The 26,285-nt window shown below is 43.9% G+C and overlaps 1 protein-coding gene across 1 annotated transcript in view; it reads right to left on the bottom strand.

Moving 5' to 3' along the window:
• Positions 1–241: 241 nt before the first annotated feature.
• Positions 242–26,285, bottom strand: part of SLC26A8 (solute carrier family 26 member 8) — a 98,145-nt gene continuing 72,101 nt past the window's right edge. Inside the window, exons 11-19 of the mRNA XM_064361121.1 lie at positions 24,990–25,085; positions 23,428–23,534; positions 23,277–23,346; positions 22,115–22,207; positions 21,586–21,717; positions 15,591–15,962; positions 11,583–11,637; positions 11,301–11,485; positions 242–1,031 (exon numbers count right to left, since the gene is read on the bottom strand). Of these exons, the coding sequence (XP_064217191.1) occupies positions 603–1,031; positions 11,301–11,485; positions 11,583–11,637; positions 15,591–15,962; positions 21,586–21,717; positions 22,115–22,207; positions 23,277–23,346; positions 23,428–23,534; positions 24,990–25,085 (1,539 nt within the window). The 3' untranslated portion in view covers positions 242–602. The remainder of the gene's footprint in view (positions 1,032–11,300; positions 11,486–11,582; positions 11,638–15,590; positions 15,963–21,585; positions 21,718–22,114; positions 22,208–23,276; positions 23,347–23,427; positions 23,535–24,989; positions 25,086–26,285) is intronic.

Genomic DNA, 26,285 nt, shown 5'->3' with positions numbered 1-26,285 from the left:
AAGTCTCACAAGCTGGCTTACTTTTGGCCTGGTTTAACCTGCCTATTTTCCCAATTTCCCCATTAGTACAGGGAAGATACTTTGTGTGTAAAATACAAATGCTACTTAATTTTTCTTTTTCTTGTTCATCTCTTCTCCACCATGTCCACTCCCTTCCGGGATCCCTCTCGTTTGACATTTCCTTTGAGATACAGAATACAGAGAAGGGAGAAGGTGCAGGAAGGATCCAAATGTTACTAGAGTTATATATTTTATTTGAGCTTCATCTCTTTGGAGAAAGGGGAACAGGAATGAGAGGATTAAATTAGAGATGGTCTGGCACAAAGCCCGGAGATGTGGGGTATGTGAAGAAGGAAACTCATGACTAGAATATATGCTGAAGGTGAAATGAGGGGAGCCCAGATAGGGCATTCAGAGATAATTGTTGGCATTTAGTAATATGATTTGGGAGTGGATCCCAGTGCAGAGCAAGGAAGAAGGCCAGCAGGTGGTAGGAGTCAAAGTACCAAAGTTTGTATCCAGTCTAGGTCTCTGGACCAATTGACCCCTCTTTGGGTGGGAGGATTTGCCAGGATTATCCGACCCCTTATTTCCAGTTCCTCCTAGACGTCCTCATTGCTGCTGCCGTTTGATGAGTATGAATCCATAGGATGGCCTCTCCTCCCCACTGACCATGACCGAGGCTGAGTCTGAGACTGGGTGGAAGCCACAGATGGATGATACACAGGCCAGTAATGCCGCTGAGGAGAAGTTCGAGCTCTTGGCCTAGGTTTGGGGTTGGGCTCCATCTCCGGCTCGGTCTCGGTCTCAGGCTGGGGCTCGAGTTCGATTTCAGGCTCCAGCTCCGACTCTGGCTCCAGCTCCCTATCCAGGTCTAGGTCCAGACCCAGCCCAGCCTCTTGATCTGACTCCAGCTCCAAATCCAACTCCGACTCCTCTTGTATTGGCTGTTGGATCTTGGTGAAATCTGGACTTACATTTTTTTGGCTTCCTAGGAAACTGCGGCTCATTTTATATGTTGAGTTGTCATTCTGAAATACAATTAGGTGGGTTAAATTTCTAATTAAATTTAACTTTCTTCTGAACGCAGTGGCTCATACCTGTAATTCCAGCACTTTGGGAGGCTGGGGCAGGAGAGTCACTTTAGTCCAGGAGTTCAAGGCCAGCCTGGGCAACATAGTGAAATTTCCATCTCTACAAAAAAAATAATAATAATAATTAAAAATATTAGCTGGCCATGGTGGCACATGCCTGTAGTCCTAGCTACTCAGGAGGCTGAGGCAGGAGGATTGCTTGAGTCCAAGAGGCTGAGACTACAGTGACCTGTGTTTGTGCCACTGCACTCCAGCCTGAGCAACAGAGTGAGACTTTGTCTCAAAAAAAAAGAAATTTGGCCGGGCGCAGTGGCTCACGCCTGTAATCTCAGCACTTTGGGAGGCCGAGGAGGGTGGATCATGAGGTCAAGAGATGGAGACCATCCTGGTCAACATGGTGAAACCCCGTCTCTGCTAAAAATACAAAAAATTAGCTGGGCATGGTGGCGCGTACCTATAATCCCAGCTACGCGGGAGGCTGAGGCAGGAGAATTGCTTGAACCCAGGAGGCGGAGGCTGCGGTGAGCCGAGATCGCACCATTGCACTCCAGCCTGGGTAACAAGAGGGAAACTCCGTCTCAAAAAAAAAAAAAAAAAAAGAAAAAGAAATTTAACTTTTGAGTAGTCAATAAATTTCAGAATACAATAGGACTTAAGGTAATAGAACCATGGGTTCCTTGCAGAGTAGAAAATATTTCTTGCCTAAATCAACTTTTCTTTTTTTTTTTTTGAGACGGAGTTTCGCTCTTGTTACTCAGGCTGGAGTGCAGTGGCGCGATCTCGGCTCACCGCAACCTCCGCCTCCTGGGTTCAGGCAATTCTCCTGCCTCAGCCTCCCGAGTAGCTGGGATTACAGGCACGCGCCACCATGCCCAGCTAATTTTTTGTATTTTTAGCAGAGACGGGGTTTCACCATGTTGACCAGGATGGTCTCGATCTCTTGACCTCGTGATCCACCCGCCTCGGCCTCCCAATGTGCTGGGATTACAGGCGTGAGCCACCGCACCCGGCCAACTTTTCTTTTTATTTTCTTTTTATTATTATTTTTGAGACAGAGTCTTGCTCTGTTGCCCAGGCTGGAGTACAGTGGCAGAGGTTTAGCTCACTGAAACCTCTACCTCCTGAATTCAAGTGATTCTCTTGCCTCAGCTTCCCAAGTAGCTGGGACTACAGGCGTGTGCCACCAGGCCTGGCTAATTTTTGTATTTTTAGTAGAAACAGAGTTTCACTATGTTGGCCAGGCTGGTCTTGAACTCCTGAGCTCAAGTGATCTGCCTGCCTCAGTCTCCCAAAGTGCTGGAATTATAGGCATGAGCCACTGCACCCACCCTTTATTTTTTCTTAAAATATATTTTTTAAATTTTCTTTAAAATACCAATGACATTATCCATAAATCTGCTTTTCATCTTCCTTGTACCCTCTGGTTTCTCAGTTACTCACTATTCTTCAGACTCAATCAATTTCCAACTTAGAATTTCTCTGGCTTTTCTAGCTAGACTGGATTTCACGACCAACCATGGACTTAATGACATTCTGAAACATCTTGTCTTCTTGATCTTACTTGTCTTGCCAACCCCCAGTGCAATCCTTGACAGGGCATGTAAGGCTGTGTGTGACCTGGCCTCCTGCCATTCTTCTTTAGCTTTATTCCAGCTGTGGTCCCCACCCTTTGCTCTCACTATAAAGTTACCCAGAGTTGCCCGACTACTGCTCAGCTTTGTACCTGCCACTCCCTTTGCCCGACTTGTCCTCCTCTATCTTGTCCACATCCACTTAGTCATCACCCCAGATTCAGAGCCAAGATGACCAGGTAGGACCATAGCTTCTTTTGTGTTCCAACTACACCTTCACATTTCCATCGTAGTACCAGTAATGTATTGCTTTATTTAGTTACAAATCTACCCCTTCCTAGCCTCTAAGCTCCTTGTAGTAGGACAGGGCCTGGTTCTTGATATCCCAGTACCAGGCAATGAGCTTGTCACACAGCAGGTGCCCACAAGGCCTTAGATCAGCCTTGAATCAGCCTTGTAGCAGCATTCCCCAAAATTAATCACGTCACTCTTCTGAAACATTTTCTTCTCAACCACCATATGATACTCTTCTGCTTTTCCTCCTCCTTCCTCCCTGGTTGCTTCTTGGTCTCTTTGCTGTCTCCTCTACTTCTACCGGACTTCTAGATGTTGGTATGCCCCAGGGCTTGATTCTGGGACCTTTCTCTTCTCTATCTATGCTCTCTCCCTAGGGACTTTTATTTTAGGCCCATAATTTTCATTACCATCTATATGCTGATGATTCTTTGGTTATAACCCTTACCCTGATCTGCAGGTCATATATTCACTTCCATTCATGACATCTCCACTTGAATGTTCAATAGGCATCTTGATTTTTTGTTTGTTTGTTTGAGACAGAGTATTGCTCTGTTGCCCAGGCTGGAGTACAGTAGCATGATCTTGGCTCACCGCAGTCCCCACCTCCCAGGTTCAAGTAATTCTCCTGCCTCAGCCTCCCAAGTAGCTGGGACTACAGGTCTGTGCCTCTATGCCCAACTAGTTTTTGTCCTTTTAGTTGAGAAGGGGATTTACCATGTTGGCCAGGCTAGTCTCAAACTCCTGGCCTCAAGTGATCCATCCACCTCAGCCTCCCAAAGTGCTGGGATTACAGGCATGAGACCACGCCTGACCCAGGCATTTTGAATTCAATACACATGAAATAGAACTTGCTCCTCTTCTAGTCTTCCCTAATGTACTAACATTCTTATATTAAGAATGGGCTCAAGCAATCCACCCACCTCCACCTCCCAAAGTGCTGGGATTACAGGCATGAGGCACCACACTTCCCTAATGTACTAACATTCTTATATTAAGAATTTATTTCTTAAATACCAGAAAACAATTGACATATTTAATACCAGGTCTTAATATAAGAATGTTAGTACATTAGGAAAATGCTTTTTAAAAACATAGTAGATTAAAAAAAAAAGGGGGCTGGGCACAGTGGCTCACGCCTGTAATCCCAGCACTTTGGGAGGCTGAGGCAGGTGGATTACCTGAAGTCAGGAGTTCAAAACCAGCCTGACCAACAAGGTGAAACCCCATCTCTAAAAAAAAAAGAAAAAAAAAAACAGTAGATAATGTCCTTCTTTTTTTTTATTTTTTTGACAGGGTCTTACTCTGTCATCCAGGCCAGAGTGCAGTGGCATAATCAAAGATCACTGTGACCTCAAACTTCTGGGCTCAAGAAATCCTCCTACTTCAGGCTCCCAAGAAGCTAGGATTACAGGTACACACCATCATACCTGGCTGATTTTTATTTATTTATTTTAAGATAGAGTCTTACTTTGTTGCCCAGGTTGCTCTGAAATTCCTGACCTCAAGTGATTCTTCTGCCTCAGTCTCCCAAAGTGCGGGCATGAGTCACTATGCCTGGCTGATATGTCCATCTTAAACTAGTTGTCACCACTAGTGTTTTATTTTTAATTTTTTTTTTTGAGATAGGGTTTCACTCTGTCACCCAGGCTGGAGTGCAGGGATATGATTTCGGCTAACTGCAACCTCTGCTTCCCAGATTCAAGTGATTCTCATGCCTCGGCCTCCTGAGTAGCTGGGATTATAGGCACACACCAACATGCCCAGCTAATTTTTGTATTTGTAGTAGAGATGGGGTTTGGCCATGTTGGCCAGGCTGGTCTCAAACTCCTCATCTCAAGGGACCTGCCTGCTTCAGCCTCCCAAAGTGCTAGGATTACAGGAATGAGCCACCACACCCGGCCACAACTAGTCTTAATAGAGACACATAAGAACCCTTCTCATTAAATTCAGGAGTAAGACAAGATTCATCATTATTACTTAAATTGTTCTGAGAGGTCTAGTTAATGCAATAATATCTGATATTGAAATAAGAATTCTAACAATTGGCTGGATGCGGTGGCTCACGCCTGTAATCCCAGCACTTTGGGAGGCGGAGGCGGGTGGATCACGAGGTCAAGAGATCGAGACCATCCTGGTCAACATGGTAAAACCCCGTCTCTACTAAAAATACAAAATATTAGCTGGGCATGGTGGCGCATGCCTGTAATCCCAGCTACTCAGGAGGCTGAGGCAGAAGAATTGCCTGAATCCAGGAGGTGGAGGTTGCGGTGAGTCGAGATCGTGCCCTTGCACTCCAGCCTGGGTAACAAGAGCGAAACTTCGTCTCAAAAAAAAAAAAAGAAAGAAAAAAGAAAAAAAGAATTCTAACAATTGGAGCATGAAAAATTAGTATTACTTTTAGAAAATACTTTCCTATTTAGAAAACCCAGAAGAATTAACGGTGGAACCTTAGCCAGGCACAGTGGTTCATGCCTGTAATCCCGGCACTTTGGGAGGCTGAGGTGGGCAGATCATGAGGTCAAGAGATGGAGACCATCCTGGCCAACATGGTGAAACCCCGTCTCTACTAAAAAAAAAAAAAAAAAAAAAAAATACAAAAATTAGCCAGGAGTGCTGGTGAGTGCCTGTAGTCCCAGATACTCAGGAGGCTGAGGCCAGAAGAATCACTTGAACCCAGGAGGCGTAGGTTGCAGTGAGCCGAGATTGCAGCACTGCATTCCTACCTGGCAACAATGAAGACTCCGTAAAAAAACAAAAAACAAACAAACGAAAAAACAGTGAAACTCTTTGGAATAGTAAAATGGTTCACAAAACTAGCCAAATAATTTAATAAAACCCAATGAGTTTCCTATATGCTAGCAATTGCCAGTTAGAAAATATAATGAAAATGGCCAGGTGTAGTGGCTCATGCCTGTAATCCCAGAACTTTGGGAGGTAGAGGTGGGTGGATTGCTTGAGCCCAGGAATACAAGACCAGCCTGGGCAACATGGTAAAACCCTATCTCTGCAAAAATACAAATATTAGCTGGATGTAGTTGTGTGCGTTTGTAGTTTTAGCTACTCGGGAGGCTGAGGCTGGAGGATTGCTTGAGCCTAAGGGGTCAAGGCTATGGTGCACTGTGATCATGACACTGCACTTCAGCCTGGGTGACAGAGTAACACCCTGTCTCAAAAAAACAAAAAAGTAAAACATATAAAGTATCTAGGATTTCTCTATGTGAAGAAAGTCACAAAACCTTACTATGAATGAAACATTTAAGAAGACAATAAATGTAGAGACAGTTCATGTTTCTGGATGAGAAGAATGAATACTATAAAGATATAAATTCTCAAGTGATTATGTATTTTGATTATTTCAATAGGATTTGTTTTTCAGGGGTGGGGACCTGACAAAAGATTCAAAAGTTGGCTTGGAAGAAGAAATTGGTGAGAATGACTTAGCAAATTGTGAAATAGAACACTGATGCCATAGGACTTCTTAACCAAATGTTGAAGTGTATTATACAGTGGACAGGCATGGTAGTTCATGCCTGTAATCCCAGCACTTTGGGAGGCTGAGGCAGGTGGATCACGAGGTCAGGAGATTGAGGCCATCCTGGTTAACACAGTGAAACTCCGTCTCTACTAAAAACAAAAAATTAGCTGGGCATGGTGGCCTGTAGTCCCAGCTACTTGGGAGGCTGAGGCAGGAGAATCACTTGAACCCAGGAGGCGGAGGTGAGCCAAGATTGCACCACTGCACTCCAACCTGGATGACAGAGGGAGACTCAGTCTCAAAAAAAAAAAAAAAAAAAAAAAAAAAAAATTCAGTCTAGTGCCTTTGGTGATTGACAAAAAGTTAAAATAAAAAATAAAAAATAAAGAAAAAGAAAAAAAAGGTATATTATATAGCAATAGTAGTAGAAACAGTGTGACTGGGTGCAGTGACTCACACCTGTAATCCTGGCACTTTTAGAGGCCAAGGTGGGTGGATCACCCGATGTCAGGAGTTTGAGACTAGCCTGAGCAACATGGTGAAACCCTCTCTCTACTAAAAATACAAAAATTAGCCAGATGTGGTGGCTCACACCTGTAATCCCAGCTACTCAGGAGGCAGAGGCAAGAGAATTGCTTGAATCTGGGAGATGGAAGTTGCAGTGAGCCAAGATTGTGCCACTGCACTCCAGCCTGGGCGACAGAGTGAGATGCTGTCTCAAAGAACAAAAACAAACACACAAAAAAACCACTGTAATACTGAAGCTATACGGAACAATGAAATCTACAACTAAGCTAGAAATAGACTCTAGTTTTCATAAGAATATAATATTTTATGAAAATAACTTATCACATCAGTAGGGGAAAGAAAGCTTATTCAATAGATGGTTAGATGGTGCGATGGTTTGCATGCATGGCTTCAAAAACCCATGTTGAAACTTAATCCACACCGTAATGGTATTAAGAGGTGAGGCTTTTTGGGAAGTGATTAAGTCATAAGGGCTCTGCCCTTGTGAATGGATTAGTGCCTTATAAAAAAAAAAGGGCTGGAGGGAGCTTGCATAGGCCCTTTTGTCCTTCCACCATCTGCCATGTGAGGATGCTGCCGAGAGAAGATGGAACAAGGCACTGAAACTGCCAGGACCTTGATCTTGGACGTCTCACATTTAGAACTGTGAGAAATAAATATCTATTCATAAATTACCCAGTCTCAGGTATTTTGTTACAGTAGCACTAATGAACTAAGATAGATGGTATATAGCCCAAAATAGCTATAAAGATTAAAAATAAAGATTACCCTTTAATGCCTGTACGCTGAAATACACTGTATTTACATTAAAGAGTATAATATATATTCAACCTGAGGAAGCTGAAAAAAAAGTATAACATATAAAAAATAAAAACATAAAAATCTAGAAGAAAATAGGTCTTATTTACTTTCTAAGTGGGAATGACTTTCTAAATAAAAAGTAAATATAAATAATAAGAAATCCCAGCACCTTGGGAGGCTGAGGCAGGCGGATCACCTGAGGTCGGGAGTTTGAGACCAGCCTGACCAACATGGAGAAACCCTGTCTCTACTAAAAATACAAAAATAGCCAGGTATGGTGGCACATGCTTGTAATCCCAGCTGCTTGGGAGGTTGAGGCAGGAGAATCGCTTGAAACCAGGAGGCAGAGGTTGCAGTGAGCCCAGATCATGCCATTGCACTCTAGCCTGGGCAACAGGAATGAAACTCTGTGCCCCCCTCCCAAAAAAGAAGAAATATTAATGTGACTAAATAATATTTAAAAACAAGTATGTTGAGTATCATAATTATAAATAAAAAATAGAGAAACTTCCATTTATAGTAAAAGCAGCCTGCAAAATTCAAACCAATTACTTTATTAGTAGCTATTAGTTAACTAGTTGTTGTTGTTGTTTTTTTGAGACAAAGTTTTGCTCTTGTTACCCAGGCTGGAGTGCAATGGCGCGATCTCGGCTCACCACAACCTCCGCCTCCTGGGTTCAGGCAATTCTCCTGCCTCAACCTCCTGAGTAGCTGGGATTACAGGCACGTGCCATCATGCCCAGCTAATTCTTTTGTATTTTTAGTAGATACGGGGTTTCACCATGTTGACCAGGATGGTCTCGATCTCTTGACCTCGTGATCCACCCAACTTGGCCTCCCAAAGTGCTGGGATTACAGGCGTGAGCCACCGCGCCCGGCCAACTAGTTGTTTTTTATTTTTTAATTTTTTATTTTATTTTATTTTATTTTTTTTGAGACGGAGTTTCACTCTTGTTACCCAGGCTGGAGGGCAATGGTGCGATCTCGGCTCACCGCATCCTCCGCCTCCTGGGTTCAGGCAATTCTCCTGCCTCAGCCTCCCGAGTAGTTGGGACTACAGGCATGCACCACCATGCCCAGCTAATTTTTGTATTTTTTTAGTAGAGACGGGGTTTCACCTTGTTGACCAGGATGGTCTTGATCTCTTGACCTCGTGATCCACCCACCTCGGCCTCCCAAAGTGCTGGGATTATAGGTGTGAGCCACCGCGCCCGGCCCCTTTATTATTATCATTATCATTATTATTATTATTATTAAAGACGAGGTTTCACAATGTTGGTCAGGCTGGTCTTGAACTCCCGACCTCACGTAATCCACCTGCCTTGGCCTCCAAAGTGCTTGGATTACAGGCATGAGCCACCACGCCCAGCCAACTAGTTGTTTTTTATTAACTACTAGTTAGTTTTTAAATTTACTAGTTTTAACTACCAGATAAATTTTTTTTTAATGTATTTTTAAAACTTTTACTTGAAGGAATCATAATGCTAACAAGATCATGAAGAACTACCAGGCCAAGATTTGGGAAAAGGTGGAAATCTAGCCAGGTGAACCTGACATTTGGGGCCACTTTTGTTCTGAGGGTATTTGATGATCAGAAGTGGCACATATATGTTGATCAGCACTTTTGATGGCTTTAAGGGCTTAGACTTGCAAACATTGGATTCCAAGGCCTGCCAAGGAAGGGGCTATATGGTGAACTGTCACATAGACTGCAGCTGAGCTTTGGGTCACGTGAATGGCCTAGAAAACCTCAAGTCTTGAAATCTGATGAAGGAGATCCTGGATTGCTACTGTCTTCAGGTATCTGCCAAAACCATCAAATTCCTTCTGGAAGAAAAATATCTCAGGCCTTAAATTATTTTTATAAACATTTTCCAAATAAAATGTCTGACACACACACAAAAATTACCAGGTACACTAGACTTTGATAGTGGAAGATGTATGTTGAATATCTATGGCAATAGTTCTTAAAGCGTGGTTCCTGTACCAAAGCATTAGTATTACCTGATAACTTACTAGCTATGCAGATTTGCTGGTCTTACCCCAGACCCACTGAATCAGAAATTCAGGGTATTGGGACACAAAGGGGCCCAGCAGTCTGGGTTTTCACAGTATATTAAGGTGATTCTGATGTATATTGAAGTTTGAGAACCAATGGAAGTTAAGCATAAGGACCACCTCTGGTCAGAGATGCTGTCAAGAGAATTCTTGCTTCACGTTGGGTGAGCCCTGAGGGTCCTTTCAATGCAGTGGTTGTGAGATTCTATGATTTTATGATTGGGAATGGACTGTGGAGCAGAATAGAAAAAATACGTTCAAACCTAGCTATCAGGGAAAAAGTTGTTCTGAATAAGCAGAGACATATAACCTGTGATAATTTTCAACAAAGTAAGGGTTATCATTAGTAATACATTACATTAAAAAAGAAAAGAAAAGAAAAAGGCTGTGTTTGACAAGGCTGGATCTTGTAAAATATGTATCTTTTGCTTATTGAATTTTTTTTTTTTTTTAATTAGAGATGGGGTTTCACCATGTTGGCCAAGCTTGTCTCAAACTCCTGACCTCAGGTGATCTGCCCATCTTAGCCTCCCAAAGTGCTGCTGGGATTATAGGCGTGAGCCATCATACCCGGCCAAATTTTGTTTTCTTTTTTCTTTTTTCAAAGGTAGTCAGGTGAAGCAGTGGGAGTGGAAAACGAATAAAGCAATCTTTAACTGGTTGCGATCATTAGTCATAAACACCACTGCACAGGAACACCACTTCCTGGAATTTTAAAAAACATTTTTTTACTCTGGTAATACTTTTCTTGTCATAAAATGTTCACATATTACTGAAATGTAGTAAGTCAAAGAATCAGGGGTTTTGTTTAAAAATGATTTCTAATCATTAGATAATATTTTAGTGCCCATCTGTTTTTAATTTCCTTTTTTTAGAAACCTTTACACAGGTACTGATTTGAAAATGCCGAAGTGGGCCGAGGTCTCAGTATTAATAAAATACTGAAAATTCACTTATTTATCATTCTCCTTTGCATTTGGTCAGGTCCATTAAATCTCATATTATAATGTAAAGGTAATAAAACTGAGGTATTAGGCAAGATTAGAGATCTAAATCTCTGCTAGTTCATTAGTTTTATTCATCCCAAGAGTGGGTGGGATGGGGAGGAATTCTGAAGGTATAGCTAGGGGAGACATTTAAAATATTTAGCAACTGGTAAGAGACACTAGCCCAGAATGCTGTGGAAGGATTCTTGAGGTCTATTCTGGGTCAGGCAAACCCTCTCTTCAGTTAGGGAAATATCTTGAATGGGACCCCGATGCCATGACAGTTGGGGACACTTGGTTGCTCAGATCCACTGCTTTTTACCAGGTGGTAAGGGAGCATTTCAACACACAGCCATACTAAATACCTTTCCTGGACATTATTCATCTATCTGATCAGGTATCCTGACTCCTGGCCCCCACCCGTCCCTCACCTATCCCCCACCAACCTCAATCCCTTTCCCCAACCCCATGCTTTGTCTGTTTGTCTGACCTTCTCTGTTTCTGAGTAGGTTTCCTGGATCTCTGTCTCAGATTCATTGATGCTTAACTCGGAGGCGTCTAGAACCTTCCTTGACAAGGCAAACAGCATGGCATCGTGAACGCTAAGGAACAGCTGGGCCTTGGTGATGCCGGCGTCAAAGAAATCATTCCTCTCAAATGCCCTGACTATGGAAGCTACAAACCAAACCCAGAACACACACAATGTCAGATACCTGGGGAGCAGAGGACCCAGGGTGCAAAACAGCCCTCTCATGGGGTGAAGGATACTCACAGTGACACCCTGCGATGAGTATCAAAATGTTGGCATTATGAAAGGCATTGCATATCTGTGGGGGGAGAGAAAATCAGTATCAGAAGGCTTCATACTTGCTAGGAAAGGCCTTCTAATTAGCTGAGTTTTAAAATCCCTTTAGTCCTTCACTTGCCTGGGGGTATATGTACCTTGCATCCCAATTCAGCTCTACAAACATTTGATGAGTGGACTTTTCTATGCCAGAAAACGTCTAAAGTGCTGGGAATGCAAAGGAGAATCAGACTGTCTCATGCGAGGGTGGGGAGCAGGAGGGAGGGCTGCCCATAGTCACTAGGGGGTAAAGAGTATATGTCAAGAAAGGACATCTGCAGGAGGAAAGCCCTAGCATAGAGACAGGTACAAGTGTGATGCAAACAATCAGGAGAGTCATTTCAAGCAACTATATTTTGGCATGATGGCCTAATGTTTGCATGTGAACAGCTTCCCCCTGAAGTTTACTGAGCAGAGGAAGCAAGATGTGGCTCAGAGATGCTCAAGTGATGCAGTAGGGAATGGAATTTCAGAAACCCTGAGGGCCATATTCAGAGCTGTGCTGCAAAGTTGCATTCGATTTTAGTAAAACATCAGATGTTTAACTATCAGATCAGTAAGCATCAGCTATTGTCCTCAAGTTTACTTCAGCCAATATATACACTGTGGGGCAATAAATCTCAAAGTTCACTTCAAAGCAAATCAGTATCGACCTTAATGCTCTAAAATCAAGTAGACACCAATCCTGTGCACTAAGTTAAAGTGTCCAGAAAAAAAAAAAAAACAATAAAAACCAGACTCTGCTTCTTTCAGTACCAAGAGGAAACAGTCATTCTTGATCATATGACAAATCAAGTCATTTGGCAAAGGGCCACAACAGACAGATTCTAAATGACAAGTGCTGGAAAAGGAAAGTTCCATGAATTAGGAAAAAGCTTAATCTGAGTGGTTGTTTCCAATAAGAATGGACTGCAGCCAGGCGTGGTGGCTCAGTCCTATAATCCCAGCACTTTGGGAGGCTGAGGTGGGTGAATCATGAAGTCAGGAGTTCGAGACCAGCCTGACCAACATGGTGAAACCTTGTCTCCACTAAAAATACAAAAATTAGCTGGGTGTGGTGGCGTGCGCCTGTAATCCCAGCTACTCAGGAGGCTGAGGCAGGAGAATTCAGGAGTTCAAAACCAGCCTGGGCAACACGGTGAAACCCCATCTCTACTAAAATACAACAAATTAATTCAGTGTGGCAGCGTGCACCTATAGTCTCAGCTATTCGGGAGGCTGAGGCAGAATTGCTAGAACCTGGAAGGCAGAGGTTGCAGTGAGTGGAGATTGCACCACCGCACTCCAGCCTGGGTGACAGAGTGAGACTTCGTCTCTTAAAAAAATAAAGAAGGGACTGATGGATTTTTGTTAGGTTCCAGTTTTCAATTAAAAAGTAAATAAAACAGAACAATTTCTTTCAATAAGGCAGAATATACAACAATTACAATGGGAGTGAAGAAACCTGTATTTTTATTTAATTATTATTATTTTTGAGACAGAGTCTCACTCTGTTGCCCAGGCTGGAGTGCAGTGGCACCTTCTCAGCTCACTGCAACCTCTGCCTCCCGGGTTCAAGCAATTCTCCTGCCTCAGCCTCCTGAGTAGGTGGAATTACAAGCACATGCCACCACGCCGAGCTAATTTTTCTATTTTTAGTAGAGATGGGGTTTCACCATTTTTGGTCAGGCTGGTCTTGAACTGTTGACCTCATGATCCGCCCACCTGGGCCTCCCAAAGTGCTGGGATTACAGGCATGAGCCACCGCACCCGGCTGAAACCTGTATTTTTAGAGTGCAAAAGTATACCATGAATCTCTGAAGGCTGAAAGTTAAAGGTGTCTGACATCGTCTCCATGTTGGGGATGGAACAGAAAGTCATCAGCATGGGCCAGGTGTGGGTGGGTGCTGCCAAAGACCAGAAGATATGGTGCCTAGCCGGGCGCGGTGGCTCACGCCTGTAATCGTAGCACTTTGGGAGGCTGAGGTGGGTGGATCACCTGAGGTCAGGAGTTCAAAACTAGCCTGGCCATCATGGTGAAACCCCACCTTTAAAAAATAAAAATAAAATAAAATAAAATAAAGATATGGTGCCTCTACAAAAGGAAGAGGAGCAAGGGAGACAATGGCACAACTGTACCATGGAACAGAGAGAAAGTGTGATCTAAAGTCAGATGCTTAAAGTTCCAATGCTGGACAGGCCACTTATTAGCTGTGAGCCTCAGACTCTTAAGGGAAAGTATGGCCTGTCTCTCAAGGTAGTTGTGAAAATTACATGGTGATTATGTAATACATGTGTCCAACTCTGTCTGGCATGTAGTAGACACTCAGCAACATGGGTTGAATAAAATCTAAAGTAACAACTATAGCCCAAGACCAAGAGAGGAGAATATAACCCAGTAGAACAATCTAAGATGGAAAAGCCCAAATAACAAGAGATTATCGAAGTATAATCTCTTATACTTTTCTGAGTCAATAAACAGGTTTTATTGACTCAGAAAACAGGGTTGAAAAATAAATGGATCTCATGGATCAGAAAGCTCTTAATCTCTTCCAAACCTCTCATTTTGTAGATAAGAAAACCGAGACCCAGTGCAGTTTAGTAACTTGCCATGGGTCATATGGACAGTGAGCATAAAGCCAAGACAGAGCATACATCCCAGACCACAAACCAGAGTTCTTTCTGCTGTGAAAAGCTTCCTCTTGCCCCAGACCAAAGAGAAGTTGGACTCACTTAAGAGGCAGTCATATTCCCTTAGGAATAAGAAAATATGACAGAACAGGATCTGAGGCTAAAAGAAGGAAAACCATGCAAAGGAGCAAATCTCAAGCACGCAAACACAGTGAGTGTTCAGGATGTTCAAACCTGAGCCATCACCAAGAGGGAGACAGAGTGCTGTAAACTGAGATAAGCTGGCTAAAAAGGAATATTGTACTTATGAGTCATTAAACAAATCAATATGGTTAGTTGTGCACCTAAACTGTCTGTATCATATAGGAGGGAGAAAAAGAACTGTCAGAGAAACCCAAGAGTAGAAAAGAAGTCAGGTCCCATGGACACAGCTTCTGAAGGGGAAATCATCCCTGTCCTTTTCACCTGAACATGTGTCAGTGAGGAAGGAAGTAGGGAAGACCCTGCAGGCACTGGACAGGCAGCTGCAAGCTTGAGATGTCATTTCATCCCAACTTCTTCAAACTGGAGTACAAGACAGCCTAGTGCCTTTTACCGTGCTGGCTCAGAGCAGCTGGACTGTGGAGAATTCCTGGTGAGCTGCTTTTTTTCTGAAGCATTCAGACCTATTCGTTGAAGACATTTACAGCTGAATCCCAGGATGTTCTGGGAGTTGCTGGGCATAGCTCAGATTGCTGTTTCAGTGGAATTCAGAGAGTCCTCTTTTTTATTTCTTGAGAAATCATAATGTGGTATGCTTACCGAACCAACCTCAGTTCAATACATCAGAATTGGTTCATTTTACAATGGGTGTGGTGGCTCACGCCTGTAATCCCAGAACTTTGGGAGGCCAAGGTGGGTGGATCACTTGAAGTCAAGGGTTTGAGACCAGCCCGGCCAACATGGTGAAACCCCATCTCTACCAAAAATGCAAAAATTAGCAAGGTGTGGTGACACACGCCTGTAGTTGTAGCTACTCGGGAGGCTGAGGCTGGAGAATCTCTTGAACCTGGGAGGTGGAGGTTGCAGTGAGTTGAGATTGCGACACTGCACTCCAGCCTGGGCGACAGAGCAAGACTCCGTCTCAAAAAAAAAAACAAAAAAGAATTGGTTCATTCTCTTTTTATTTTGATTGACCTTATACTGCCTTCAATGTCCAAGGTTCTGGTGGCCTAGCAGTCACATAGCAGCTGATCAGTGGCTAACAGGATTCAATCAGGATCAGGGTGGGGTTGGGGATGGTAGGAGGTGGATCAGAGCTTCTGCCGAGGTATCCCCAGTACTTGCCTGTCTTAATACGACTAACCCCCGTGCATCCACATAGTGTACCATGGAGAAATCCAGGATGATGGTGTGGACACTGGGCAGTAGAGGTGCATCTGAAGAAGGGATGAGTGATCTACTCCTCCCCCGGCTTTCCGCCACATCAGGCAGCCCTGGTGAGCTGTTTCTTGATGGGTTATTAGGAAGAGAAACATTCTCCACCTCCTCCAACTGTTGCCCTTGATTTTTCTGAGACACGGACGATACCGTGTATGCCACTTGGGCTTCGGATGAAGTTTGCCTTGTGTTCACACTCTCAAAACCGGAGCAGTGGATCAGGTTAGTGGAGGATGAGTCGGGATCCAGTTTGTTTTCAAATCGCTCTGTGTAAACAATCTGGGATGACAGAATTAGGGGAGGGCTGCGGTAAGACTCCAACAAGGCCTGGTAGGGCTTGCAACGATGCTATTTCTTCTCTCTGCCAGCTCACGTCCCTCTCTCATGAAACTTCTCCCCCGACTAGGTACTCTGCATTTTTTACTTGGATATCTGTCACTTCAAGCTCACAACTGAAGCCGCCGCAGTCATCTTTCCTCATCTTCACCACCCACGGCATCCCCCTCCCAACTTCTGATGTTCATCACTGTCCCAGTAAGCCAGACTTAAAACATCTTTGTTTTATTCCTTTTCCTCATCCTTAGGTCCTAGTTAGTCTCCAGTGCCTACTAATACCTTGCATGAAGTATTTTTTTTTCCCATCAGTCCCTTGTCTCGGCACCTCCTTCCTTTATCAGTGCAACAGTCTCCTTTCAGACTTCCTTAAGAAGACAAAAAGCACTTGAAGGCTGGGTGCAGTGGCTTGTGCCTGTAATTCTAGCACTTTGGAAGGCTCAGGCAGGTGGATCACTTGAGCTCAGCAGTTCGAGACCAACCTGGGCAACATGGCAAAAAATACACACACACAAAAATGTTGGATGTGTTGGCGAGCCTGTAGTCTAAGCTACTGGGGAGGCTGAGGTGGGAGGATTGCTTGAGGTTGGGAGGTGAAGGTTGCAGTAAGCTATGATTGCACCAATGCACATACCAGTCTCGGTGACAGAATAAGACCCTGTTTCAAAAAAAGAAAAAGCTGGCACGTGCCTGTTGTCCCAGCAACTCAGGAGGCTGAGGTGAGAGGACCCCTTGAACCTGGGAGGTCAAGGCTGTAGTGAGCTATGACCACACCACCACACTCCAGATTGAGCAACAGAGCAAGATCTTATCTCAAAAAAAAAAAAAAAAGAAAGAAAGAAAAAAGAAAAAAGGAAAAAAGAAAAATTACATCAGCAAGGCTGTCTTTACTTTTCACTGCTGTCAATCTTCTAAGACCCAGATTGCCTGCTATAGCTTAAGGACAGTCCCAAGGACCAGGAACACAATGATGTGCAGGATGCAAATGTGGACTCTGCATTCACAGGAACCAGACTCTACCCAGCAGTGTGCACGTGCTCATTAAAGTATTAAGTAAAGCCAGGCATGGTGGCTCATGTCCATAATCCCAGAACTTTGGGAGGCCAAGGTGGGTGGATCACCTGAGGTCAGGAGTTTGAGACCCGCCTGATCAACCTGGTGAAATCCCATCTCTACTAAAACAAAATTAGCCAGATGTGGTGGTGCATGCCTGTAATCCTAGCTACTTGGGAGGCTGAGGCAGGAGAATTGCTTGAACCCATGAGGCAGAGGTTGCAGTGAGCCAAGATTGTGCCACTGCACTCCAGCCTGGTGACAGAGCAAGACTCCGTCTCAAAAACAAACAAACAAGCAAACAAAAAACAAAATTAGCTGGGTGTGGTGGCGCATGCCTATAATCGCAGCTATTTGGGAGGCTGAGGTAGGAGAATCGCTTGAACCTGAGAAGAGTTTTCCATGTGCCAAAGATCACCCCATTGCACTCCAGCCTGGGTAACAAGCAAAACTCCATCTCAAAAAAAAAAAAAAAAACAAAAAAAAAAAACGATAAGTAAGAATATATATGGATGAGAACTATAAGCCACATGGAATAATGAGAAAAATACTTTTGCTAGAGTGGTCTAATTCTGAGTGACATTTCCATTTTTTAAAAAATTGTTATTCTAACAATGTTGCTTGTGAAATAAATTTTAAAGCGGGGTAGGGGGCAAAAAGAAAAAAAATTTAAAATTTAAAGATAAAAACTATATAAGGTAGTATGTATTGTACAGCAGAAAAGAAAAGAAAAGAAAAGAAAAGTGGCGTGCCTAGATGATAATATTGCAGTTTTCAATTCAAAGGAGAGAGCTGTTCCCAAGGCTTGAAGGTCACTGGGGCCAGGCATTTGGGGTACAGGCCAGGGTTAGCCCAGTGGCAGGGAGATGTGAGCTCCTCTAGGCAGAGGGAATTCTCTGAGAACCACCTTTTTTTTTTTTTTGAGACAGAGTCTTTCTCTGTCACCCAAGCTGGAGTGCAGTGGCACAATCTTGGCTCACAGCAACCTCTGCCTCCTAGGTTCAAGTGATTCTCCTGCCTCAGCCTCCCAAGTAGCTACGATTACAGGCATGAACCACTACACCCAGCTAATTTTTGTATTTTTAGTAGAGACCGGGTTTCACCATGTTGGCCAGGCTAATCTTGAACTCCTGACCTCCAGTGATCTGCTCGCCTCAGCCTCCCAAACTGGGATACGAGGCATGAGCCATTGGGTCTGGCCATCTGAGAGCTGCCTTTTCTCTCCTTTATCTACTCTACATTCTTATCTTTTTACAATCCCCTCATATCTTATCTGCCTGACCTTACTTCCCAGGCTAAGCCTCTTATCCTAAGAGCCCCACATTTATTTCTACCTTGGTGTAGAAAGTGTCCAAGCCTGTCTATGGACTGGGAATCCTCTTTCTTCCTACCCAACATCAATCCAAAATTCTCTCATAAATTTCCTAGCACAGTCTGTTGCTACCATAAAGTTTTTCTGACTTTTGAGCTCATGCCAATCTCCCCTTATCTGAAGTCTTAAGAGCTGTTAGAATCTAAACATACTGTTTAAAACACAGCTGAATACTATATTGCATGATTCACTAACCTAGTTTGTCAATTTTAAGATACACTACCATTCTGAAAGGAAAAAAGCATGCAGTAAAAATTAAACTATGACATGTCATAGATTACATGATGTATCTAAATGTCAGAGATGTGAAAAATATCTTAGGATTGATAAGATAGAGCAATAGCTTTATATGACACATTAATAGAGACTTGTCTTCCTAATTTGATTTAAAACTCCATGATTTGTTTCAAAATAATCCTGTGATTCTGAGGGGCTACAGATAGGTGGAGGTATATAGATGAAACAAGATTGGCTATGAGCTGATAAATCTTCAAGCTGATGTGGGACATGAGTATTCATTATACTTCTCTGTACTTTTGTATGTGTTCAAAATTTCTATGAAAAAAATCTTTTTAAAGAACTACCTGGATAACTTGAGAACATTATGCTAAGGGAAGTAAGTCAGTCACAAAAAGGCAAGTTTGATTCCACTTATATGAAGTATCTTGAATAGTCAAATTTATAGAAAATAGAATGGAGGTTACCAGGGGATGAGAGAAAAGAATGGGGAATGTTTTTTGTTTTCGTTTTTGTTTTTTGAGACAGAGTCTTGCTCTGTTGGCCAGGCTGGAGCTCAGTGGTGCAATCTTGGTTCACTGCAACTTTCACCTCCCCAGTTCAAGAGATTCTCCTGCCTCAGCCTCTCGAGTAGCTGAGATTATAGGCATGTGCCACCACAGGCTAATTTTTGGTGGTGGTGTTGTTGCTGTTTTTTAAAGATGGGGTTTCACCATGTTGGTCAGGCTGGTCTCGAACTCCTGACTTCAGGTGATCCGCCCGCCTCAGCCTCCCAAAGTGCTGGGATTATAGGCATGAGCCACTGCACTCGGCCAATTTTTGTATTTTTAATAGAGATGGGGCTTCACCATGTTGGCCAGGCCAGTCTTGAACTCCTGACCTCAATGATCTGCCTCCCAAAGTGCTGGGATTACAGGCGTGAGCCACTGTGACCAGCTGGAATTGTCATTTAATGGGTATCGAGTTTCAGTTTTATAAGTTGAAAATATTCCAGAGTTGGATGGTGGAGTGATGATTGTGCACCAATGTGAATATACTTAATGCTACTGAACTGTACATTTGAAAATGGTTAAGATGGCATATTTTGGCTAGGCCTGGTGGCTCACGCCTGTAATCTCAGCACTTCGGGAGGCGGAAGTGGGCGGATCATCTGAGGTCAAGAGTTCGAGTCCAGCCTGGCCAACATGGTGAAACCCCGTCTCTTAAAAAAAAAAAAGAGCCGGGCGCGGTGGCTCACGCCTGTAATCCCAGCACTTGGGGAGGCCGAGGCGGGTGGATCACGATGTCAAGAGATCGAGACCATCCTGGTCAACATGGTGAAACCCCGTCTCTACTAAAAATACAAAAAAAAAATTAGCTGGGCATGGTGGCATGTGCCTGTAATCCCAGCTACTCAGGAGGCTGAGGCAGGAGAATTGCCTGAACCCAGGAGGCAGAGGTTGTGGTGAGCCGAGTTCGCGCCATTGCACTCCAGCCTGGGTAACAAGAGCGAAACTCCGTCTCAAAAAAAAAAAAAAAGAAAAAGAAAAAAAAAGATGATTTTTTTTTTTTTTTTTTTTTTTTGAGACTGAGTCTCACTCTGTTGCCAGGCTGGAGTGCAAAGGCGCAATCTTGGCTCATTGCAACATCCGCCTCCTGGGTTGAAGCAATTCTGCCTTAGCCTCCCAAGTAGCTGGGACTACAGGCATGCACCACCACACCTGGCTAATTTCTGTGTTCTTAGTAGAGATGGGGTTTTACCATGTTGGCCAGGATGGTCTTGATCTCTTGACCTCGTGATCCGTCTGCCTTGGCCTCCCCTAAGGTGTAAGCCACTGCACCTGGCCAACATGGCATATTTTAGGCTTTTTTTTTTTTTAACCATAGTGAAGAAAACCTCCTTTTTCATACTATCATACTTTTAGGCACATAGTAGGAACTGAATAAATACTGGATGATCCTATTCTATTCTAAAGTATTTGTTTATGTCCTGTAAATGCTCTCTCTACAATACTCAGCACAGTGTGTCTATGAAACAAAAATTAGGTGTAATGTTAATTCTGACCTCTTGGCTGGGAAGTTGGTATTTTGCAGGAGCTCAGTAGAACCTATGCTCCATTAGAGTGTGTGGGAACAAGAGTGGATGCTCAGGGTTTTGCAAGCACCTGCATGGCGTGTGGAGGCATTTGTGCCTATGTGTTGCAGGGGAGGGTGTAAATCTCTGTGTATAGAGACAGCTGCCCCTCCAGAGCGTGCACTATAGACGAGGTGATCACTGAAAGACCCAAAAGCTAGAAACGAGCAGTCCTGCTCTGGGGGAAGGGACTACTTAGACCAAGTCCGGGTTGGAAATAATGGGCACTTTGTAATTCTCATCAGCGAAAATAACCTTCAGATGCTGTAAAATTCCCATCTGAAATAGTAGCCTGTCGTCCTCCCCGCTCCTTTCCCCCATCTCCCATCATCATTTTCTTGGCCACAGGGAGACATCAGGAGACCTTGGCAGATCCTTGAGAAGCCCAGTGACCTTGACCCTGCCCTAGTTGGAATCAGAAAACAATCTTTAAGTCACTTATTTTCAGAAATCTAAAGCTAGGCAGCTAAAAGCCAGGGAAATAGGTACAATTACAGAATTACAGTCTCAACAGGCCACATGTACTCTGGTCACTGCTTATCCAGTAGAAGTCAGAACAGTTCCTACCTACCTTCATGTAAAATCCTGAACCTCAAGGGAGAATTTTGTGCCTTTTTTTCCCTTCAATCAAGCCTCCAAGATGAGAGGCAACTTGTGTCTTAATTTCTGAATTCTCCAGGGTCCATCTAAAAGTCAAAATCTCTTAGAGGTTTTGATTTTTTTTTAAAGAAATGACTAGTGTACTCCTTTATAAAGTATGGAGAAAAATATAGGAAAGAAAAGGCATTTCTCACCCTGGGCAGTGGCTCCAGAGCATCGCAGTTGCAGAAATACCTGCAAATCTTTTGTTCCTCTAGGTTGGTGTCACTTGAATTAAACAAGGTAAAAATTTCTTCTTCTTTAAGAGGCACCCTTATCATATCAACCTGAAAGACACGAGAGGTCTCATCCAGAGGGAGAATGGTGGAAAAGAAGGTGAAAGAGTGGGAGATGGATGCCAGTGGGGAAAGTGGGCGGGTAGAGAAAGGTGGGCAGGAGGGCAGTTACCTCTTTTTTTTGAGACGGAGTTTCACTCTTGTTGCCCAGGCTGGAGTGCAATGGCGCAATCTTGGCTCACTGCAGCCTCCGCCTCCTGGGTTCAAGCAATTCTCCTGCCTCAGCTTCCCGAATAGCTGGGATTATAGGCATGCACCACCATGCCTGGCTAATTTTGTATTTTTAGTAGACACAGGGTTTCTCCATGTTGGTCAGGCTGGTCTCAAACTCCCAACCTCAGGTGATCCACCCACCAGCCAATCCCAAAGTGCTGGGATTGGCAGTTACCTCTTTTAACAGCTTATGCTTTAGGTAGTAAACATTTACAAATGTAATCGAGCTGCAGCACTGGAAGATTTTCACCCCAGGAATGGTGATGATCTGTAAGACAAAATGTGAAGTTGAGGGAAATTTCTCAGTTCTTTTATGGAGTAAGAATAATACATCCTTAGAAACTCCTAGAGAATCTGTATTCTTCTTCTTTCTTTTTTATTTTTATTTTTAGACAGTCTCACTGTGTCACCCAGGCTGGAATGCAATGGCATGATCTTGGCTCACTGCAACCTCCGCCTCTCAGGTCCAAGCTATTCTCCTGCCTCAGCCTCCTGACTAGCTGGGATTACAGGCACCTGCCATCACGCCCTGCTAATTTTTGTGTTTTTAGTAGAGATGGAGTTTTACCGCATTGGCCACACTGGTCTCAAACACCTGGCCTCAGGTGATCTGCTCATCTTGGCCTCCCAAAGTGCTGGAATTACAGGTGTGAGCCAAAGCACCTGGCCTGTGTTCTTCCTTATTAGAGACAAGAACTAGAAAATTATTTCCTTCCTTTTTCACCCTCTGCTTTTCTGGCTGTCTTCTTTCCCCCTCCATTTCCTTTCTCTTCTCTTTTTCTTGGCCGAACTCTCCTTAAAGTACATTTACAAATGATCTTTAACTGGCTGCAATACTATAAGAATTTAGCTACTTAAGAACCCATCTCGCCCAGGTGTGGCGGCTCACGCCTGTAATCCTAGCACTCTGGGATGCTGAGGCAGGCGGATTGCCTGAGCACAGGAGTTCGAGATTAGCCTGGGCAACATGGTGAAACCCCAATCTCTACTAAAATACAAAAAAATAGCTGGGTATGGTGGGACACACCTGTAATCTCAGCTACTGGGGAGGCTGAGGCAGGAGAATTGCTTGAACCTAGGAGGTGGAGGTTTCAGTGAGCCAAGATCAAGCCACTGCACTGCACTCCAGCTTGGATGACAGAGCAAGACTGTCTCCAAATAAGCAAACAAACAAAGAACCCATCTCTACCAGAGTACATCAATTCCCCCTCCTTTGTAAATGTGTATCTGCAGTGCAGGAAAGAAACAATGGCAAGGGATTTTGGAGAAAAACTAAGCACGAGGTGGGGCCCACCCTATCCCTTAGGCAGAGAAATGGGACCAATTTGGATTCTTACCTCCCGATAATCATTGATGCTTCTATAAATGTTGGTGTTAGGGATTTGACCCAGGAGAAGAATCTTCATTCTGAAAGGAAATGCACTTGCCTTTAGGTCAGAGTTGCCTTACCTTGCCTTGGTTAACCTCCTATTACCTGAGACAAAGTACCTGTGTGAACGAACAGTGGTGATGAAGAAAGCAAAAACGACTGAGATAATTAGTCCAATATCCAGTCCCAGGAAAACTGAAGATAAGAATGTCATCATCCAAAGAGCCTTATGGAAAAGGGAATGAGGGGAAAAGGAGCATCATGAAAATGAGTATAACCAAGAAAATGATCAGTCCTGTCTCTCAACTCACCTTCACCCTCTCCCTTATACACCTGGGATTTAGAGAAATATTCATAGCCATATGGACTGGTGCCATCACAAACAATAGGGCCCTGAAGGATGCCTAGCAATTCTTGTATGCATCCCTGGTCACCTCTGTCTTCAAATGTCTCTCAAAACTTCAGTTTCCTCATGTGCAAAATAGTAATAAAGTCTACCTTATAGGCTTTGTTGAGATTAGGAATACCATTTGCAAACCCAACTAGAATACTCACCAAGTGGTAGTTGCTATTTTAAGACCTATAAGAGTTATTGCAAATCTGTACCAACTTTTTCAAGCCCCTACCCCACCACCTTCTCCATTATTTCATCTTCACAGAAGAAAAATCGGCTGAAATTCTCTTAAATATCTACTTTCCTCACCACCTGCCACTTGTCAGTATCTGTACTCAACGTTTCCTTATTCTCTTCCATTCAGTTGGAAGTGTTATGTCTCCTCCTGGAATAGAAACTCTGTGTGCTGGACCACACCCCCTCTTAGCTCCTCAGGGATCTGGCTCCAAAAGTCACCCCCTTTCATATTTTCTGTCTCTCCTGGGTCTCCTCTCATCACATTCTATCCTCTACCTTTTATTTCTTGCTGATTCCCCTTTCTGACCTCTGGTTTTGTGCTTCAGAGAGAAGAGGGAGCTTCAGCAGTTATTCTGCCTAGCAAGACACCTCCTTCCCTTATTGGGATTGGAGAATCCTATCCTGAAATGCATTTACATTAACTGGATTAAAAGTAATTCAAATTTGCAATGAATGACAAACCCTTTTTGCTACACTTGCAGGTAACTGTAGCCACTTAATCCCTTTCATTTAATTTTGCATAGTTGGAAGGAGGTCTTGTTTTCATGTGCCAACAACCTTGACTCTCCTTTTTTTTTTTTTTTTGAGACGGAGTTTCGCTCTTGTTACCCAGGCTGGAGTGCAATGGCGCGATCTCGGCTCACCGCAACCTCCGCCTCCTGAGTTCAGGCAATTCTTCCGCCTCAGCCTCCTGAGTAGCTGGGATTACAGGCACGTACCACCATGCCCAGCTAATTTTTTGTAATTTTTAGTAGAGACAGGGTTTCACCATGTTGACCAGGATGGTCTCGATCTCTTGACCTCGTGATCCACCTGCCTCAGCCTCCCAAAGTGCTGGGATTACAGACGTGAGCCACCGCGCCAGGCCGACTCTCTTTTTAAGCAAAATTCTCCTTTTTAAAGCAAAACTCTCCTTTTTAAGCAAAACTAGGCATCAAAGAGTTGTTTGTGCTCTTTAAGTCCATGGCAGATCTCCTTTGTTTGTTCTTTCTCCCTCTCTCCAACCTCTCTTCTGCCCTCGCCTTCCTCAGCCCGGGCATCTATACTTACACAGTCATACTGGTCCTCCCTCCACAGACTGGGTAGTTTAGAAATGGTTTCAAGGTAGGGAAGGACATTGCTCAGAATAATACCAGCCAGCACAGCCTGTGGGGAAAAGATAAATCCTGGTTCATTTTCCCTTTGGCGTGTAAAACTCACAAATCTCCACAAAGGAAACACAAAAAGTTAGCCTTGCCACTTTGAGATATTTTGCATTGATATTTTATATGAAGACCATGTCTATGTTTCAACTCATTGTCCAAACAAATACATTTTCTCTATGTTTTTCTTTTCTCTTCCTTTTAGAGACAGAGTCTCGCTCTTGCTTAAGCTGGAGTACAGTGGCGTGCAATCATAGCTCACTGCAGCCTCGAACTCCTGGGCTCAAGACATCCTCCTCACTCAGCCTCTCAAGTAGCTGGGACTACAGGTGCATGTCACCACTCACAGCTAATTTTGTCTCTACATTTTTTTTTTTTTTTTTTTGAGACGGAGTTTCGCTCTTGTTACCCAGGCTGGAGTGCAATGGCGCGATCTCGGCTCACCGCAACCTCCGCCTCCTGGGTTCAGGCAATTCTTCTGCCTCAGCCTCCCGAGTAGCTGGGATTACAGGCACGCGCCACCATGCCCAGCTAATTTTTGTATTTTTTAGTAGAGACAGGGTTTCACCTTGTTGACCAGGATGGTCTCGATCTCTTGACCTCGTGATCCACCTGCCTCGGCCTCCCAAAGTGCTGGGATTACAGGCTTGAGCCACCGCGCCCGGCCCTTTTTTTTTTTTTTTTGAGATGAAGTCTCACTCTTACCGCCCAGGCTGGAGTGCAGTAGCACAATCTCAACTCACTGCAACCTCTGTCTCCCAGGTTCAAGCAATTCTCCTGCCACAGCCTCCCAAGTAGCTGGGATTACGGCATGCACCACCACCCCCAGCTGATTTTTGTATTTTCAGTAGAGACAGGGTTTCACTTTGTTGGTCAGGCTGGTCTCAAACTCCTGACCTCAAGTGATCTGCCTGCCTCAGCCTCCGAAGTGCTGGGATTACAGGTGTGAGCCACCGTGCCCAGCCTGTGTACAGTTTTCTTTGCTATTCTCCATAATTTGCCAAAAACACAAGGCAAGGTCAGGGCAAGGTCAAGGCCTGACTGATTCAGCTAGGAAAGCTTACAATAGCCCCTTTCAGATTCAGGTAGTTCATCACTCACATAGACAGTGAGAGGAAGAGTAACTCGAGGAAAGCGAAAAGCGAAAATCACCTGCTAACCATTGAACAAGCCCTGGGGGGCAAAAACTTCTTATCTGAGCAAT

This window comes from Aotus nancymaae, unplaced genomic scaffold (assembly GCF_030222135.1).
Source record: "Aotus nancymaae isolate 86718 unplaced genomic scaffold, 86718_ANA_hifiasm-v0.15.2.pri h1tg000040l, whole genome shotgun sequence".
In the NCBI taxonomy this organism is placed as follows: Eukaryota; Metazoa; Chordata; class Mammalia; order Primates; family Aotidae; genus Aotus; species Aotus nancymaae.
This window is presented reverse-complemented; position numbering and strand designations above follow the sequence as displayed.